General features: G+C 40.7%; 1 protein-coding gene across 2 annotated transcripts in view; it reads left to right on the plus strand.

The window, feature by feature from the left end:
• The first annotated feature begins 16,587 nt into the window (after positions 1-16,587).
• sfswap (splicing factor SWAP) overlaps positions 16,588-17,918 on the plus strand; it is a 61,492-nt gene continuing 60,161 nt past the window's right edge. The window contains exon 1 of one of the 2 annotated variants that reach the window (XM_034229257.1): positions 16,588-16,957. In XM_034229257.1, the coding sequence (XP_034085148.1) occupies positions 16,755-16,957 (203 nt within the window). In that variant the 5' untranslated portion in view covers positions 16,588-16,754. The remainder of the gene's footprint in view (positions 16,958-17,918) is intronic. The other variant, XM_034229258.1, reaches the window with a different exon arrangement.

Below are 17,918 nucleotides of genomic sequence, written 5' to 3' on the forward strand. Positions count from 1 at the left end.
AAATCCGCTGTTTATTATTTAAAGTTTCTGATTCACTCCTTTTTTCCTCTCTGTACACAGCTCCAGTTTGATCATTGGCCTGTCATCAGATTTCATTTTTAGTTGCTGCTGTAGCGGAAGTTTAGTACAATTCTTTTTTATGAAATACTCAATCTCTACCCTCCATAATTGCACTTGCTTCAGTTGCTTGCTACTTTTTAAGGGCAGTGATGACAGTTACAGTACGAACTGAAGTTGATGCGATTTGATTGGATTGTGAGGCATGACGTGAGCCTCATCTGATTGGTCAATCCCTCAATTTTTTTTCACCAACGGAAGCCAATTTCGGCTGGCCTCCTCTCGCAACAGAGAGTGCAATCTACTGTTTCACCATAACATCTAGAGGGGCGCTGTTTCACTCTTTGTAAAATACTCAATGAGAATGGGGGAGAGACGGGCCGACAGAATAATTACCGAAACTAAACAAAGTGTTTTCATTTATTTATTAATATTATAACTACAATGCAAAAAAACAGGGGAAGACTGGCTTCCCTTGGCCTCCAGGAGAAAACGCCACTGAGTTCAAGGGATAATTCTCACCCACCTCTTGCTCTTGCCCTGCACGTGTGCCGGTTGAGCTGGTTCTTCCAGCAGCTCAACTCTGTCCCTCATCATGAATGCTGGCTGTATATCTGAACTCGCGCCCACATCATTCTCTTCATCATCTTGCACTTGTTTTAAGCTGCTGATGATGATAGAGCTTGTAGCAGCGCTGCTGCCAAAAAGGTCTGTCAATTTGCGACATTTATATGCTCCACCTGTGAGTGACTTCACCTTTTTTTCTCTTGCCTTCTCGGTCCACCTTTTTCTTTTCGTTTTCTTTGATTTTTATTTTTTTAACCATGTGTTTTCATTCTCCCTGTCTGCTGCGGCGTCTAAGCCCTTCTCTTCATGTGGCCGGTATTTTTTCTTCTTCGTGTGTGATTATTTGACATAAGAACCACACAACCGCATTATCGGCCGCTGTCGCCCTCTGTCGGCCGTCAGCGCAATTTAAATGATGACGTTAAACCTTTTTTTTTTTAAGTGCCGGCCGCCAACGGCCCTTGACGACCGGCCGTTCTGTGGTTCTCCAGATTCTACAGATGGCCAGTCCGCCCCTGCCTTACTGCACTCAACACTTCCGACACCAGATATCCTGGGATTGGACACCGCAGGTAGTGTGAGAGAAGCAACAACCATTTTGTAAACACTTTTTCACAATAGAACAATAAACACACTGTCAATTCCGCTGGGTTTGCTGCACTCCTGAACAAACACGTATAGCATACATACAGGGTTGGGTTGTAACGGAATACATGTAACGGCGTTACGTAATCAGAATACAAAAATCAAGTAACTGTATTCAGCTCGCGTTACATTTGAAAAACGAGTAATCTGATTACAGTTACTTTCGTAAACCTGAAGTGAATACATTTTGGATTACTTATTGGAATTATTGGTGGAAAGATTTCCTCACAACATTTAATATTCATTACTAAAGGTACAGCCGAATCATCACAGCCCACAAAACCTTTTACCGCCGCAGATGGACCAAAAAAGCGTTTGAAAAAAAATCGCGGGTCCGCTCAGTGAAACAATAACAGCGAAACATGGAGGAACACAAGTCTGCGTTTAAATCGCGTGTGTGTGGTTAAAACACATCAGCCTGCGGTCGCTCTTTCTTTAGCCTTACTAATGATTATTTCTGAAGGTAAACACCGTGAAGGCGGTGCGTGAAAGGCACTGCGTGCTCGTCTTCTCAGAGGCTGAGTTAACCCTCCCGCTGCCTCCTGGTGCTGCAGAGATTTCATGAAGTGAAGGAGGTGTTCCTTCTATAAAACAGCTGCGGGCAGCAGATACTGTGAGAGTCACGGACATGAATTCATAGATCAAGGCAGACTGGTGCACACACTCTCCTGTTTTGCCAATCCGGTGCTTAAACAAATATAGCTCCACACCCCTGGCCGTAATGTCCTTAAAATGAAGTCCGAGTTTGACATTTTAATTAATATCCTGCCAACACTGGCAGGACAGAAGGCGACACGCTCGTTCTAAGCCGTGTCCCTCACTCCTCACATCCCAAACTGCATCCCCAAAAGTTAATTATGTTGTTACATCGTTTCAGATGTTGTGTTTCAGTTGTGCTCTTGATAAGCCATTAAAACAGTAAAAACACATTCCTTTTGCTTTTTGTGTCTCCTGTACACCAAAACATACCCATCTGTGATTGAAAAAGAAAGTAATCCAAAAGTAATCTAAAAGTAATCTGATTACGTTACTTTTTTAAGAGACGTAACTGTAACTGTATTCGGATTACTTTCAGAGCCATGTAATCAGTAATCAGTAACTGATTACATTTACAAAGTAACCCTCCCAACCCTGCATACATAGCACCATACCACTGTAAAAGGCACATGTAAAAGTGGAACAGAACATACAGGTTAATAAATAATGCATGTATACAGCACACACTAGGATACAGCACACACTAGGATACAGCACACACTAGGATTGCATTGTACATTTCCTTGAAGCAAATACATTTTGTCAGAGCAGTTCTCCAGAGAAATATGTCTTGTTCACCTTGCTTAACCATGCCATGGTTTCTAATGTAAAATCTTTGTTTGCTGCTTGGATACATAGCACGCAAAACCATGGAAAGACAATAGAGAGGAAGAGAAAATACAAGGGGAAATACAGATGGAAAACTTGATAATGAGGAGTTTGTTTGTGTGGGCTTATGCTTGGTTCATACATGTTTCATGATTACAACAAAGTCCGTAGATAAAAGGTAATGAAAACTCCTACTCTTATTGAGAAGAGAGAAAGTCATTAAACTCATCGTTAAACTGTGTTGTATCTTTTGAATGTCCTACCTCTAAGAAAAAAGAACAAGGTAGCTGTATATCACATTTACATATTGCATGATGTGATTGAGCTATTTACAAGTCTTAATTACACGATCAAAACAAATAAAACATTCTGCTCTCCATAAGTAATTAGAGGTGTGCCTTACACATATGCTTTATTGACAAGAAAAGGAGAAAATTAGCTCATAAATCAGCTTCTGTTGGGGATGCTGCCATGTCAAGCTGCAGGCTATAGATAAAAACACAACAGCTACGGGGGCAGGAAAAGAAAGAAAGAGACCCATGTTTTCATATCTATTAACTAGCAGTATATCATGATGCCAGACAATTGAGAGTGATACTCATCAGGAAAACCGTATTAAAATATCTTCACAGCCGTCCAGAGTTTGAGACAGAGTAACTCTAGTCTTAAACTTAACCTACATCCAACATTCTGCTTTCTGGAAAACTTCATATCTTATATCAGCAGGTGACTTTTTCCCGTTCTGCCCGTAGAATCTATTAGATCTGAAATGTATTATGTGTCGACTACTGTGTGCTTGATCGTCTTTGCAGGTCTTGTTTTCTCTGTGTCGTCTTGACAAATGAAAAACGGAAAATGCAGACCTTACTTTATTCCAGGTGATTAATTTCGCCATAGCTGCTCATGCTCGGCTCAGCTTTTGCTGACTGATTGACGCCCTGTAGGAAGCTGTGATTACAGTATTAACACTGCTTGCTCACATGTGCATACCTTACCTTAATACAGTTTGGGACACTTAATCAAAGGTATAAGTGTGTATAGACGAAGATACTTTTGATATTTGCTCCGTAATTGGACTTTCTAAAAGGCCAATTCAGTGTTAATTTTGGTGAGGTACTTTTTTCCCTTCCAGAAAATGGTATGTGTACATCTCATAATACCTACTGTAGGAAATAGACTAGACGGTGTAGGGAGATATGTCTGTGTTAGGGATTAATTGTGTCTTTACTCCTAGACATTTAACCTTATTCTGCGTTGACATTTACAACCATCCCTGCTTCTAATCTCCCGTAAGGAATGTGTTAATGCAGTCGTATGTTGATACTAGGTTTTATGGCCTGATCTGCAGGGCATAGGGAGGTTTTGCGAGTGTGAGAACGCTAGCTTCTAAGCTCCACAGATATGAGAGACATCTCCTGTGTCTGCAGATGTTTTTACGCCCATCCCCAATATTTGGATTTGACTCTCTGTAAACTAGTTAAAAGGTCTACCAAGATGCGAGGCTGATCAGATTTGACATGGCAAACCACCCGTGCAGTCAGAACCTTTGACTGTGTGACTTGTGATGTGAATTTCTCCGGCCGATGCTTGTATTAAATATCAGTGTTTGACATCAGAACTCCTGCTCGTCCCGTGTCTCCTTCATGAGTCGGTGACTCTCACTGCATTGCTACACAGAAGTTTCCTCCACAGTCTGCACCCTTCATCTAGTAGCCCAAGAAGATACTGCTTTGGTTGCCTGTGGGTCCAGACAGTGCCTGGGGGACTGGGGGAAGAAGAATCCCACAAGCAATGTTTTTTGTTCTCCTCTCGTATCCTCCCTCCAACCCAGTATAGTGTACTGTGGTCAAGTCATATCCTCATTGTCTAATCAACGCCTTGTAGCATTCTTCACCAATCCAAACAACTGATAATTTCTCATTAAACTGCTAGGAAAAGAAAGACAGGAAAAAAGGCAGGGATAATTGAGTGAATGTAACATCATGCCCATCAGAGCTGTAGAACAGAAGCATAACATTATTATGCAAACTACTTTCACAGAGCAGCAAAACAAACAAACATGCAACCGTCAAACGTGGTCTAAGAGTAGTGCATGTCATTATTTAACAAATGTTCAAGGATTTACTTCTTAGGCACTTTTAAATATAGAATTTTGCAGCTTTGTTATCAGTCAACAGTTCATACCAAAACCCAGTGTGTATCATTGAGGCTTGATGATGTTTAATGCATGACTTACCTCATAAAACACTTGTAATGGCTTGTTTTGTTGTTTTCTTCAACCAGGCCTTGCAGCTTGCAGTTGTATTCTTCTCCTTTTATTGGCAGATACAAATATTTCACGAGTCATTACTGTTGACAGCCATTATGCTCAATGCAGTGAGCTGAAGTTTTCATAATATCCACTTGGTACATTCAAAAATACCCTCTGAAGTTCTTGACATCCAGGAGTAGATCTTTAGATAAGAATATATTTGCAAAGGCATGTGGGTGAAACAAAACACATTCCTGCCAAAGGTATCACAATATTCCACTGATGTACATTTGGCAGGTGTTAACAAATGCAGCAATGCACCAACAAAAGGTGCAGAAAAGGGTTAGCAAGTTATTCAGCAAATGGGTAAGGAAATGCATTCGATGTGTCTTTTTAAGTGTACATTTAACTTTTTCAGGTTTTTTAAGTACTCATCAGTCTTGGTCAATCAGTGTAATGATGAAAGGGCTAGCCAAATCGATGGAATTCATCAAAGTCTAATCTGTGATATATTTTTAATGCATGTGATTAATGGACAACTCAATAAAGAATGAATGAAGAATGATCAATCCATAGTCCCATTCCAGATGCATCTGGGGGAAAACAAATGGCATCGATCAATTTAAGACAGGATCATGTAAAAAAAGTATGTCTGCCAAACAGACGGGCTTGAATAAGATGTATTGTATCATAAATTATCAAGACACCAAGCTTGTATTTGGGTTAACCCTGCATTATGAGAACAATAGAAGTGAAGGGAGATGAAAAACACACTGGACACAGAACAATTGGCTTCCAATTGATCGTCTCTGAACAGGGACCTCATTACATCTTATTCATGATTTTCAAAGATACAATGAATCCATTCACCAGTTTCATTCCACACTCAGGTGTAATACAAGCTCTCAAGCCTGTCACAGGGAATCAAACCAAAGTGGTGAATTATTTCTTCACCGAAATATTCCCTACAGCCACAGCTACAGAGACTCCATCCACTGGACAATTCATCATTTTCCATGGCACTTTGAACAGGTATCTAGAGTTGAGGACGCTGCTCCACTCTCTCTGTGCTCTCAGTGGATGTGGAGTGCTCTTTTAAATAGGGTCCATCTGCCTTTACCGTGTGTGGCCGTACTCAAAATCTTCTAGCATTCATGAGGGATGGGACTTTTTTGTGTTTACTGCAAAAAAGTTGCTTTTGAAAAAACACTTAACGTTAGCTCTTCCAAACATGACATACCAGTGCTTTGTGTCAACTGAAAATGTTGTCACAATGGATGCATCACTCCAGACTAATTATCCATGGCAAAATAAAAAAAAAGAGCTCACCTAAAATGAACACAAATTAAAGCTTTATGAGTGAAGTAAAACAAATGGCAGTTCAGTGTAATAATTATCTTTATCATAAGAGAGTAAGAACTGTACCTAATGTTAAATCGAGAAACAATTGGTACAAATGCATAACATTACCTTCTTCTACAATGGGTCTCACTCATTTTAAACCATTCAGAAGAGAACAAACTAAATATAAAATATAAAATACAGAAATGAATTCAAAACATCTGTTTTGTCCTAACTTTGGCAGATGATGGCTCTTGTAGGACCTATTACTCGGAAAAAGTCAACTCTTATTCTGTTTTATTACATTATATATTACCAATACAGTGTCTTATAATGTAAGAGAAACTACATTTTGATAATCCATATGTCCTGTACATATGTTACTATAAAAATAAAGCACATAACTGCTCAACAGATCAAGCTCATTTCCACCATTCAATAGTGTATATTATGTCAGAAATAATAAAGGATCTACATTCTAAGCTGGTAAGGCCCTTGCTTTTCTACTCAGCATTAAGGTTCCCACTTTGTGTCTACCAGCAAGAACACCGCAAGTACGTCATCAGGCTGTAATTTCTATCATCGCCACTACTTACAAATGTTGATTGAGATATGAACTGAATGATTGAATCATGTCCAGTATTTGAAATATGCCACCACTCTGCCCTCCAGTGCTCTCTCTGTTGGAGACTGTGAGGCTGCCATTAGACTCCACCCAGGCCGATGAAGAATGAGCTCTCTGCAGTGCACTGACCACAGCACAGTCAGAGCTACCAAATTGTCCTATTTATCATTTGCCCAGCGAACTCACAGTTTCTGCCAATATCTGTATACTGGCTGTCCCAGTCTGGTGATCACCTTTGAATTCTCTGTCTGTCTCCTTATTTCTTTCTCATCCATTTTCTATTTACAAAAGATGTTTTTGGCAGAATCAGCAGAGGCAGAACGTTTCATTTAAATTATTGCTATCATTCATTTATAATAAATCTATGTTTCCGGATGGAAACTAATATTTTCCCATGATTAATTATATTAGGAAAGATTACTCAAGAGCTGACTGCCAAGAGATACGATGCTGTTAAACAGCTTACTTGGGGTTTATGTATTTTACTTTAAAATGTGAAGACATACAGTGTAGATGCAACAACATAATTGACATAATATCAAATAGCTAAAGATAGACTCCAGCCAAATCCCTAAAAAAGCATAATCATCCTATAATATCCAAATGTCCAACAAATCAATTTGATGAAAAACTAAAATAACGTGACAAGCATAGCTCCTTAAACGCTAACGGAGTACTAAGTACAGTTGAGGCTGATGGAATAACATTAGTTTTTCTAGTATTCTGGCAAAACCAATACATTGGAAAAATAAATTGAAATGTCAGATAATCCCCGAAATAATAACGCTTAATTCTTAGGGAATAATGCATATCTGTAGAAGATGATGTGCCAAATCCATCCGGTAGATGTTGAGATGTTATAAAGGATAAGTGGAATCTTAAACCTGCTGCATAATCAAAGTCTGTAGGCTTTACTCTGTGGGGACTATGAATTATTGCACAAAATGTCATGATAATCCATCCAATAGTTGTTGAGAAATGTCAATCTAGACCAAAGTAGTAGATTGACACACCAACCAATCTATTGATTGACACTGTCATCTTGGATAAAATGACTTGAACAGCCACATCCTGTGATTACATTTATTTGGACTTTCAGCTTAGCGAGTGAAATGCCAAACCTGGGCTTCATGGAGGCCTCTATGTATTCTGAGACAGTGGTCAGGATAAAATGGGCTTTTTCTCCACACTAATTTAATCCTGCCAAGAGCCGCTGTCACATAGAATTTCAATTATTCAAGAGAAAAGGCCACAGGGAAAGGTCAATTTAGTGTAAGAAAACTGCCATTGATTATTTAAATATTACCTGTAAATAATACGTTTTGAGATGCCAATCAGTCCATCCATCCATCTTCTCCCGCTTATCCGTGATCGGGTCGCGGGGGTAGCAGTTCCAGCAGAGAGCCCCAAACTTTCTTTTCCCTGGCGACATCAACCAGCTCTGACTGGGGGATCCCAAGGCGCTCCCAGGCCAGCGAAGAGATATAATCCCTCCACCTGGTCCTAGGTCTACCCCTTGGTCTCTTCCCAGCTGGACGTGCCTGGAACACCTCCCTAGGGAGGCGCCCAGGTGGCATCCTAACTAGGTGCCCGAACCACCTCAACTGGCTCCTTTCGACGCGAAGGAGGAGCGGCTCAACTCCGAGTCCCTCCCTGATGACCGAACTTCTCACCTTATCCCTAAGGGAGACACCAGCCACCCTGCGGAGAAAACCCATCTCGGCCGCTTGTATCCGCGATCTCGTTCTTTCGGTCATGACCCATCCTTCATGACCATAGGTGAGGGTAGGAACGAAAATGGCCCGGAAGACCGAGAGCTTTGCCTTCTGGCTCAGCTCCCTTTTCGTCACAACGGTGCGGTAAAGCGACTGCAGTACCGCTCCCGCTGCTCCGATTCTCCGGCCCATCTCACGCTCCATTGTTCCCTCACTCGAGAACAAGACCCCGAGATACTTGAACTCCTTCACTTGGGGTAAGGACTCATTCCCTACCTGGAGTGGACAGTCCATCGGTTTCCTGCTGAGAACCATGGCCTCAGATTTGGAGGTGCTGATCCTCATCCCAGCCGCTTCACACTCGGTTGCGAACCGATCCAGTGAGTGCTGAAGGTCGCAGACCGATGAAGCCATTAGAACCACATCATCTGCAAAAAGCAGTGGTGCAATCCTTAGTCCACCGAACTGCAGACCCCCTCCCCCATGACTACGCCTCGAAATCCGATCCATGTATATTACAAACAGGATTGGTGACAAAGCGCAGCCCTGGCGGAGGCCAACCCTCACCGGAAATGGGTCCGACTTACTGCCGAGGACCCGGACACAGCTCTCGCTTTGGGAGTACAGAGATTGGATGGCCCTGAGTAGAGACCCCCTCACCCCATACTCCCGCAGCACCTCCCACAGTAACTCCCTGGGATCTCGGTCATACGCCTTCTCCAAGTCTACAAAACACATGTAGACCGGATAAGCGTACTCCCAGGCCCCCTCCAGGATCCTTGCGAGAGTAAAAAGCTGATCCGTCGTTCCACGACCAGGACGGAATCCGCATTGTTCCTCCTCAATCTGAGGTTCGACAATCGGCCTGACCCTCCTTTCGAGTACCTTAGAGTAAACTTTCCCGGGGAGGCTGAGTAGTGTGATGCCTCTGTAATTGGCACACACCCTCTGATCCCCCTTTTTAAATAGGGGAACCACCACCCCGGTCTGCCACTCCTTCGGTACTGTTTCCGACTTCCACGCAACGTTGATGAGACGTGTCAACCATGACAGTCCCTCAACACCCAGAGCCTTCAGCATTTCCGGGCGGATCTCATCCACCCCCGGGGCTTTGTCACTGTGGAGTTGTTTGACGACCTCAGTGACCTCCCCCCGGGAGATTGGTGTTGATCCCCCGTCATACTCCAGCTCTGCCTCTAACATAGAGGGCGGAGTTGTCGGGTTCAGGAGTTCCTCAAAGTGTTCCTTCCAACGCCCTAACACTCCATCAGTTGAGGTCAACAACGTCCCATCCTTACTGTACACAGCTTGGATGGTTCCCTGCTTCCCCCTCCTGAGGTGTCGGACAGTTTTCCAGAACAACTTTGGTGCCGCCCGAAAGTCCTTCTCCATGTCTTCTCCGAACTTCTCCCACACCCGCTGCTTTGCCTCGGCCACGGATGAGGCTGCTGCCCTTCGGGCCTGTCGGTACCTTGCAACTGCCTCGGGAGTCCCCCGGGATAACAAATCCCTGAAGGCCTCCTTCTTCAGTCGGACGGCTTCCCTGACCACCGGTGTCCACCAGGAGGTTCGAGGGTTACCGCCCCTTGAGGCACCTAGGACCTTGAGACCACAGCTCCCCGCCGCGGCTTCGGCAATAGAGGCTTTGAACACCGACCACTCTGGTTCAATGTCCCCAACCTCCACAGGAATGCCCGAAAAGCTCCGCCGGAGGTGTGAGTTGAAGGCCTATCAGTCGCAAAACAAAACTTTACATTTTGAGTTCAAGATCTGCCGTCTTTTATGATTACAGTAGAAGTCAATTTTAAACAGTTAGCTAATGGATTTTGACTGTGGAGACTGGATGATGCCTGACCATAGACCAGTGGGTTATTTGAGTCTTTTGACAAACATTCTTAGCATTACTTAAGAGTGCTTGCTGCAACCAATTGCTACATTCTTCTATAAGTTAATTAAAGTGCAAATAGTGGTTGTTAGAATTAAAACAACTGGATGACTGAGCCTTTTATGTTTTAACAATTACAAGATTCTCTCTAAGGGGGAGCAGCACTTAGAACCCAATTAGAAATTGTTTCCATAAAACTGTATTAACTGTTAACACATTAAAATAAAATACACAAACTTTTAGAAGACAGAAAACTACAGGAAAATGATTTATTGAATGTAAAACATACATAAGAAAAACATTTTTTAAAAACCTACGCCAACAGAAACATATAATTTCACAATGTTATCTCACAGCTACATTATTCAAATAAACATATTCCCTGTCTGACAATTACTCGGTTGACTGGATGTGAGACCGTCCTCCAATATGTAGCATTTTCCCTTCATGGTACATTAACTAATCACAACAGAGATCACACACGGAACGTGTTGAATATCTTCCCATTACTCATCCCGTACCATTTTCCTTTGCTGCATCCAGACTGCATGTCATTCTGCTGATTTGCTAAATATATGTGTATAAGAAAAGCATGGTTTGTGTATACGGAGGAATGTATTGGATGTATGAACACACAAAACTAAATCACATAACTAGTTAGATATTGATTCATCCTCCCCACAAGCTTCTCATCTTTCTCGTTTTTCATCTTCTCATTATGTGAGAGTTTGTGTCTGCGCACTCGTACCATCGCTGGAATTTCGTTTATCACTTGAAGACAAATCACAAACACCTTTACAGTATGTCATACTTCAGTGGCTAATAAAAGCTCAAATCTGTTTTAGGCAAGACTTAATCACAACATTAATCACCCAGATATTGTGAGGTAAGCAGATAACACCACTGTAGATGCCAAGCACAACATGTCTCTCTGCACTATTGGCAGGTCTTCATGGATTATCAGAAGCCTCATTTGAGAGGGACATACATATACTAACATATTAATCTTAGCAACATTTACGCCCCTGCAATCGCCCTGCTGATAGTGGGTGGAGAGGGGGATGGCAGGTTACCATGGGGCTTACATTTTGGTCATTTGTCTAACAAGGGGGATGGCTTTCAGCTTCAAATTCCCAATCCAATTGGTCTTGATCCTAAATAAAACTGACAGGTGCAGCACCAAGACAATTTGATTTGTTGCCTCATGTCTTGTGAAAGCTGTCACTCATAGAAAGGTACCGCATGGATTGAAGCGAAGAGGCATGTTTGGTGTCTACTGGAAGTGATACTGCATTAAGCAGGTTTTCAGGAGTCAAAGGGTCATTTCTAACAGCTTTGTCTAACATTTGGTTGTTAAAGACAGAGATGAGCAGACCGAGCTTCTAAGCAGTCGGCTAGAATCATAGTTAAACAATGTGTGCTCAGTTGGTTTGTTCAATATGCCACTGGATGCGCTTTGCTGTAGATTTGTCTTTCCCATCACCCTAGTGAATTCTGACACGATGTGCCAAGCATAACCAGAAAAAACAAAGTGTCTAAATGCGGAGGGATTTGCATTTTTCATTCACACTGTCACACAGTCGGTTATAGATTTCATTGTGGAGAATAAGAAGATTTACATTATTCTCCGCAGACACAAATCTATCTAACATGACACTTAAATCCTCCCAGTGGAGCACTACTCAGCAAGATTAAAGCATAGACTTAAAGCATTTAAAAATAAAGATATGTCATGTTGTTGCTGCAGTCTCAGGCCCTAATTCTAAAAGCTGATTACTGGGTTCTCAGGTTGTAAAATTAGACATCAATAATATTGTTTGGTTATATTCTTTAAGAAGTAAGGACATTTTCTCTAAATCCTTCACTCAGTTCATATACTGTATAGAAACATCTGAGCAATTATATTAATAGTCAGAGCAATGGATCTGCTTTTTTCACCCATGTCTTTTCTTTTTACAAACGTTTTTATTACAGATATAAAAATGTTTTTTGGCTCTGGTGCATTTACTGCATTAATGTGCACTGTTCTTGCCAAATAGATCTCTAAATTAAAAAAGTTCCTAATGGGTGTGGAAGGCAAACAATGTCATAAATCATTGAAAACGACATGTCCACATTCACTGCAGAGGTCCTTTAATCAAACAACTGTTTTTTTTTTATTTAGGTGAAGAAAACCTGTCTCCATCAGTCTGGTAAGTGGATTTTTCATCAGCTCATCTTTGATCAGTCCTTTATCGAGGACTCCCACCAGACACAAATGGGTAAAGAGAGGAGTCTAGAAAAGCCTGTTTCCCTTTGTTCCCCAATACATTTGCATTTTGTCATGTCCCCGTCTGTGTGTGTGTCTTATTCCTGTCTTGCCGCTAACCTGGGGCCGCCTACTAACACACATGCTTGCAATCAGCTCACAACCGGTCCTGGCTCACCACCACACACCTGTCTACAATTAGCTAATCAACGCACAGTATATCAGCTAAGGCTTTTATTAAGGCACTCATTGCCATATTTTGTACCATTCCCTCTCCCTTTAAAAATAAATATATATATTGTTGCATCTATTGGATAGTACAGCAGAAGATAGTGGGAGATAGCAAGAGCTGGGAAGCAGGGCCACAGGTCGAAGTCAGGCAGTTACTAAGGAATCTACTGGGGAGCCCCATCGTTCCAGTCTTATAGCTATGCTCAGGTCCGTATTTCAGTGACTCCAATAGAGCCTACAAATGTATTTATCACCTAATGTAATGCATGTTAGTTTCTTTGTGCTCCAGAAATCCTATTCACATGCCTGCCTGCTTGCCAACTCATTCTCTCTGCTTCCTCTGTTGCTGTCGTCCAAATCTCCCTTCATCTCCTTCATGCCATTGTCAAGCCATTCACTCATGTTGGTCATCTTTAATTGCATGCCATATGTTGTAGTTATACAGGAATACTTCCAACATACAAAACAACTCTTTCCACTGAAGCACAAACCATTCTCTGAATACTTTGCTATTCTGTGTCTCTCTTGCTCTTTGTCCTACTTGTTTCACCCTCTGCTTTTAGGAGGGTGTTACTCTGAACCCATGGACAAATTATAACAAAACACTGTGTGGTGTTGTAAATAATACAGAGCAGAGATAAAAGCTGTGTGGCAAGGGATACAAAGCCAATCTTCTCTATCTCCTTTGTGCAGTACCAGCTCAGCTGAACAGGCTACTTTATTAGGCTTAGTCAGTTTTTATGTGATGAATATTCTGACATTAAATAGAACTATTGTTTATGTGCATGCATAAACACACTAATTGTAGTATATTAATCTCTCACACACACATACAATGCTCTATTTTATGAATCATTATTTATCCACCAGTTTGAGACCACATGAAAGGAACCAAATGTTTGGAAACTTTGACCTTTAATCATTTTATTGTGTTGCACTCTTCGAGGAGCCTGTGACCTAAGATTTTCATCGTCATGACTACACTGTAGCTATGTACGTATGACTAATAAAAGCCTTGAACCTTGAATTTAACATCATTGGCTTTGGATGTCTTTGATGCTTGTATTAAAACTAATTTCACACAGGTCAAATCTAAGGTCTTCTTGAGCTCTGTCTATTGAAATAGAAGGTGTAATTCTCTATTTCACCTCGACAGTAGCTGACACCTAAAATAGTTTTTCAATTGCTGTAATGCCGGTAATTTGGCGATGCTGTCATTCGTTATCACCACTTTCTGTACTAAAGTGGTTCTCTAAACATGAGAAAAATACATAAAACTGCTTTCTCTCCCGCCGTTTTCTTTGTTCATACACACACCGACTGTGTAAATGTGATGCGGGGTGATGACCTAGACAAGGAAAGTGCACAATCTAGTAGAACGAGTGTCTTCCTTGTGTCTGAAATGCTTTTTGAAGCGTAACAAAAACAAATTACACTCTCAAAGGAGCTGCCATCGCTTAACTTTAACATGTGTTGTGCTTAGCATGCTGCTGCATACTCACACCAGACTACAAGGTAAGCGGAATTTCCACTCAGTCAAGACAACTGATTTGAGTTCACCTTGAGTGTAAGTAAGCCTCACAGTCGCTTAGACAACAGAGCAGAATGAAGAGTGTGTTGGAGAGTGAGACAAATCAATAGTCAATTAAAGGTTTTTTTCGTGACAGGATTTAAGAATCATATTATTGAATTTACATTTTTATTATGATAATAATTTACTCGACTCTCACTCAATGACAATTTTTCTTGAGTGTTTGGGAAATGTATGTAATATGCATGCAGTACTTTCCTACACTCTACCTCTATTAAGTGTGATTGTTATTAATGTGAGCACTTATTCAAACCTCTCCTCCCTCCACTCCTTTGGCTGTGTAGGTCAGGAGCTTTTAGAATAAACTGAAATGGCACCAAGCCCTATTTGGTGCATTCACAAGCTCCTCTAGTTGGAAGCGATTTTTCTAACTGTCTATGAGCTTCAACTTGTAATGTGGAAACAAATTGACCTTAAAAAGAAGATATGCTGTATTTATCGATCTGAGCATTTAAACAACACCTTTATATCTGGTACAAGTTTTTAGTTAGGATTTCAGTGAACAGGAATAGCCCTGTCTGGGAATTTATCAGGATATTCTGACACCACCATGAATGCAACATAATTGGTATATCCGCCCAGTGACTGGGAATACTCCAACAAGTAGGTTCTTTCTTGGCGAATACATTCTTCAATTTCAAGAAAATGTGGACAGTCGTTTTCCCCATACTCTTAATGACAGATAAAAAGACTCAAATGAAAACATTGCATTATTGGCAGATTATATTTTTCGAAATAGGGAACAACTCTAGTTTATCATTTGAAATCATTTTCAGATTGAGAACAGGTTTGGACAAGCTTTCTCCAAAGTGCTAATCATTCCAAAAATATTTTGGCTACATTGCATTCATCAGAGATAACAATAGACAGTGACTGCTTCAATTCCACCATCTGTCCTGCCAGGTTTTTGTGTTGGAGATTATTGGTACTGTTGCATGCTTAAAAGGGACATGCATAGAACTGGCAAGGCTTGAAATGTTTTGCACCATTGATCATAGTTTACCTGTCTAAAAATACAACTGGAAAGTAAAGTTAATAGTTTATTCAAATGTAGGGACACAAATGAATTACAATCCATAAAGACCAAAACTTTGTTCAGATGTCTGTTACGATAGCCACCGAAATAAAAAATATATATAAATGTTTACTTGCCATCTGCTTTTATGGTCAGTAATTTTCAATGCACCCGGCTTCTCTCGTCTAGATAATTACATTTTGCATTTCTTCCCAAGTTTTCCTCTGCTCTTTAATAATCAGAAAAGGTACCAGTCAATTGAACTCACTGATTAGCTCTTCTTTACTGCACCATCACCTCTCTAGCATCCATATGTCACCTCCCAAAGTCTGAAACAACCTCCTTTATGATCGAACCTAAATAACCTAAATTCATGGCTTCGAAGCACAGGCATCAACATGTTCAAGCCAATTAAGTTGAGTCTTATTGAGCCCAGAACACTACTTGCCTATTACAAGTATGATCTATAGGCGACAGGCATATGCTATGCCACAATCTGTATTAAATGCAGAACGGAAATTTCTTTACTGCCTTTTGTATATTTAAAAATCCAATATATTATTCCTTGAATCTTATCTTTTAAGATGTATCTCTGTGCCAACTTTAGGGGTCACAAGCCCTGCAGTTCCAACATTTACCAACTTTTCCATAAAGTATTATCTGTCAAGGTTTATATAAATCCATTATATTAGTTGCCTACACAACCAACTGGCTAGACATATTTATATCAAACCTGATGCTTTATATTTATGTAACACAACAGATAATGTTTAATTTGACATAACACTAATTTAGTTACTTCATTAGTTCAGTTCATAGTAGAGTTCCCCTGAAGCAGCAGTGTATAGGAGCATGTGTATCAGCACATTCGACAGAAACCAAACACTGGTACTGGCCTAAATGTCCACTCATATGTATGATTTTTACTTTTAAATAAAAACTGTAGACTGAATTTTTTTTAACAGATAAAGGTTTTTGTAAATTGTAATATTATTTATCATGGTAAAATTGTCGTAAGTGCGGACAGGATACGCAGCTGCATGTACTTGTTTCCAACATGGCGGATGTCGGCACGTAGAATTTGTTTTGGGATATAACATCACGGATTATCGTAGCATTTGGACTACGTGAAAGCTATTTGGTTCACTTAAATTCAGCACTTTACTGTTTTTGTTGTTTTACCCACCTAGTTAATTCGTTTTCACAAGAAACCGGGAGATGCATCGTCGCGCAGCGGCAAAGAAGGACCACAACAACAAACCAGTGAAGAAGAAGGACGTGAGTGACAGTGATAAATACGCCGACCTCTTGGTGTTCGGCTATGCCTGCAAACTGTTTCCAGACGACGAAAGGGCTCTTTACCACGAACATGGAAAACATCTTATTCCATGGATGGGGGACAAGAACATCATGATTGATAGGTCGGTTGAACAAACTTAGACCGAAACATTATGCTAACCATCTATGCTGTCCGTTAGCCTGTTTCACAATTCAAGGGACCTCTTGGAGTGTGCCTTGCAGAAGCTGGAAATACCTGCAACTGGCGACTAATGTTTTACTTCCTGCTTGCTACTTTGTTATAGGATGTCATGAACTGATACAAATGATATCTGAAGTTACTACAATAACATGTGAAGATGCAAATACCTGCCATACTTGGCTAAAATTAGCTGTGATGCTGAACTAATAATACACAACCAGTCACACCAGCTAAAACTAATGCAGTTTAATATACAATGTATACAAACAAGGCTTAGCTACCAGTAAAGTAAAACAGTCTGAACATAAAGATAACATTGTACACTTAATAAAGTTTCTGCTGAGCTATTTACTTGCATTAGTTTGGGCTGTGTAGCTCCTAAACCAGCAATAGTGTGTATTTTTGATTTTTTTTTTAAAAACAGAGATATTTAAATCTCATAACCCGAAGAGACACAATTATTTGCTTTTAGCAGGACTTTGCATTTTGACATGTTTGGGAGAATTTCCTTTGGAAACTTTAACTTCAGGCATACATAATATTTATCAATATGGAGTTTAAAACAAAGGATGTTACTTTTTGTTCTGTCCTTTTTTAAATTGAGTTTAGCAGAAAATGCCTATCTGTACACAAAACACACAACCTGGGTCTTTATTATGCGTTGCTTATATCCTCAAGGCCAGAGCAAATTCTAACCAAGACTAAAGTTGCAGCAGTCAAGGTGATTCAAAATATCACAACGCCTATGTGAAACATTGGGGTTTAACTATCCAACACAAGGTTTCAAAGTGCTTACAGCCTACCAAGTGTTGCTTCAGGCAATGTACCAATGTTTTATTGCCACCTCCATGCAGTATTACATTAGTGCATTTATTCTTTGAATCACCTCGATCTGCAGTGGC

This window comes from Gymnodraco acuticeps, unplaced genomic scaffold (assembly GCF_902827175.1).
Source record: "Gymnodraco acuticeps unplaced genomic scaffold, fGymAcu1.1, whole genome shotgun sequence".
Taxonomy (NCBI): Eukaryota; Metazoa; Chordata; class Actinopteri; order Perciformes; family Bathydraconidae; genus Gymnodraco; species Gymnodraco acuticeps.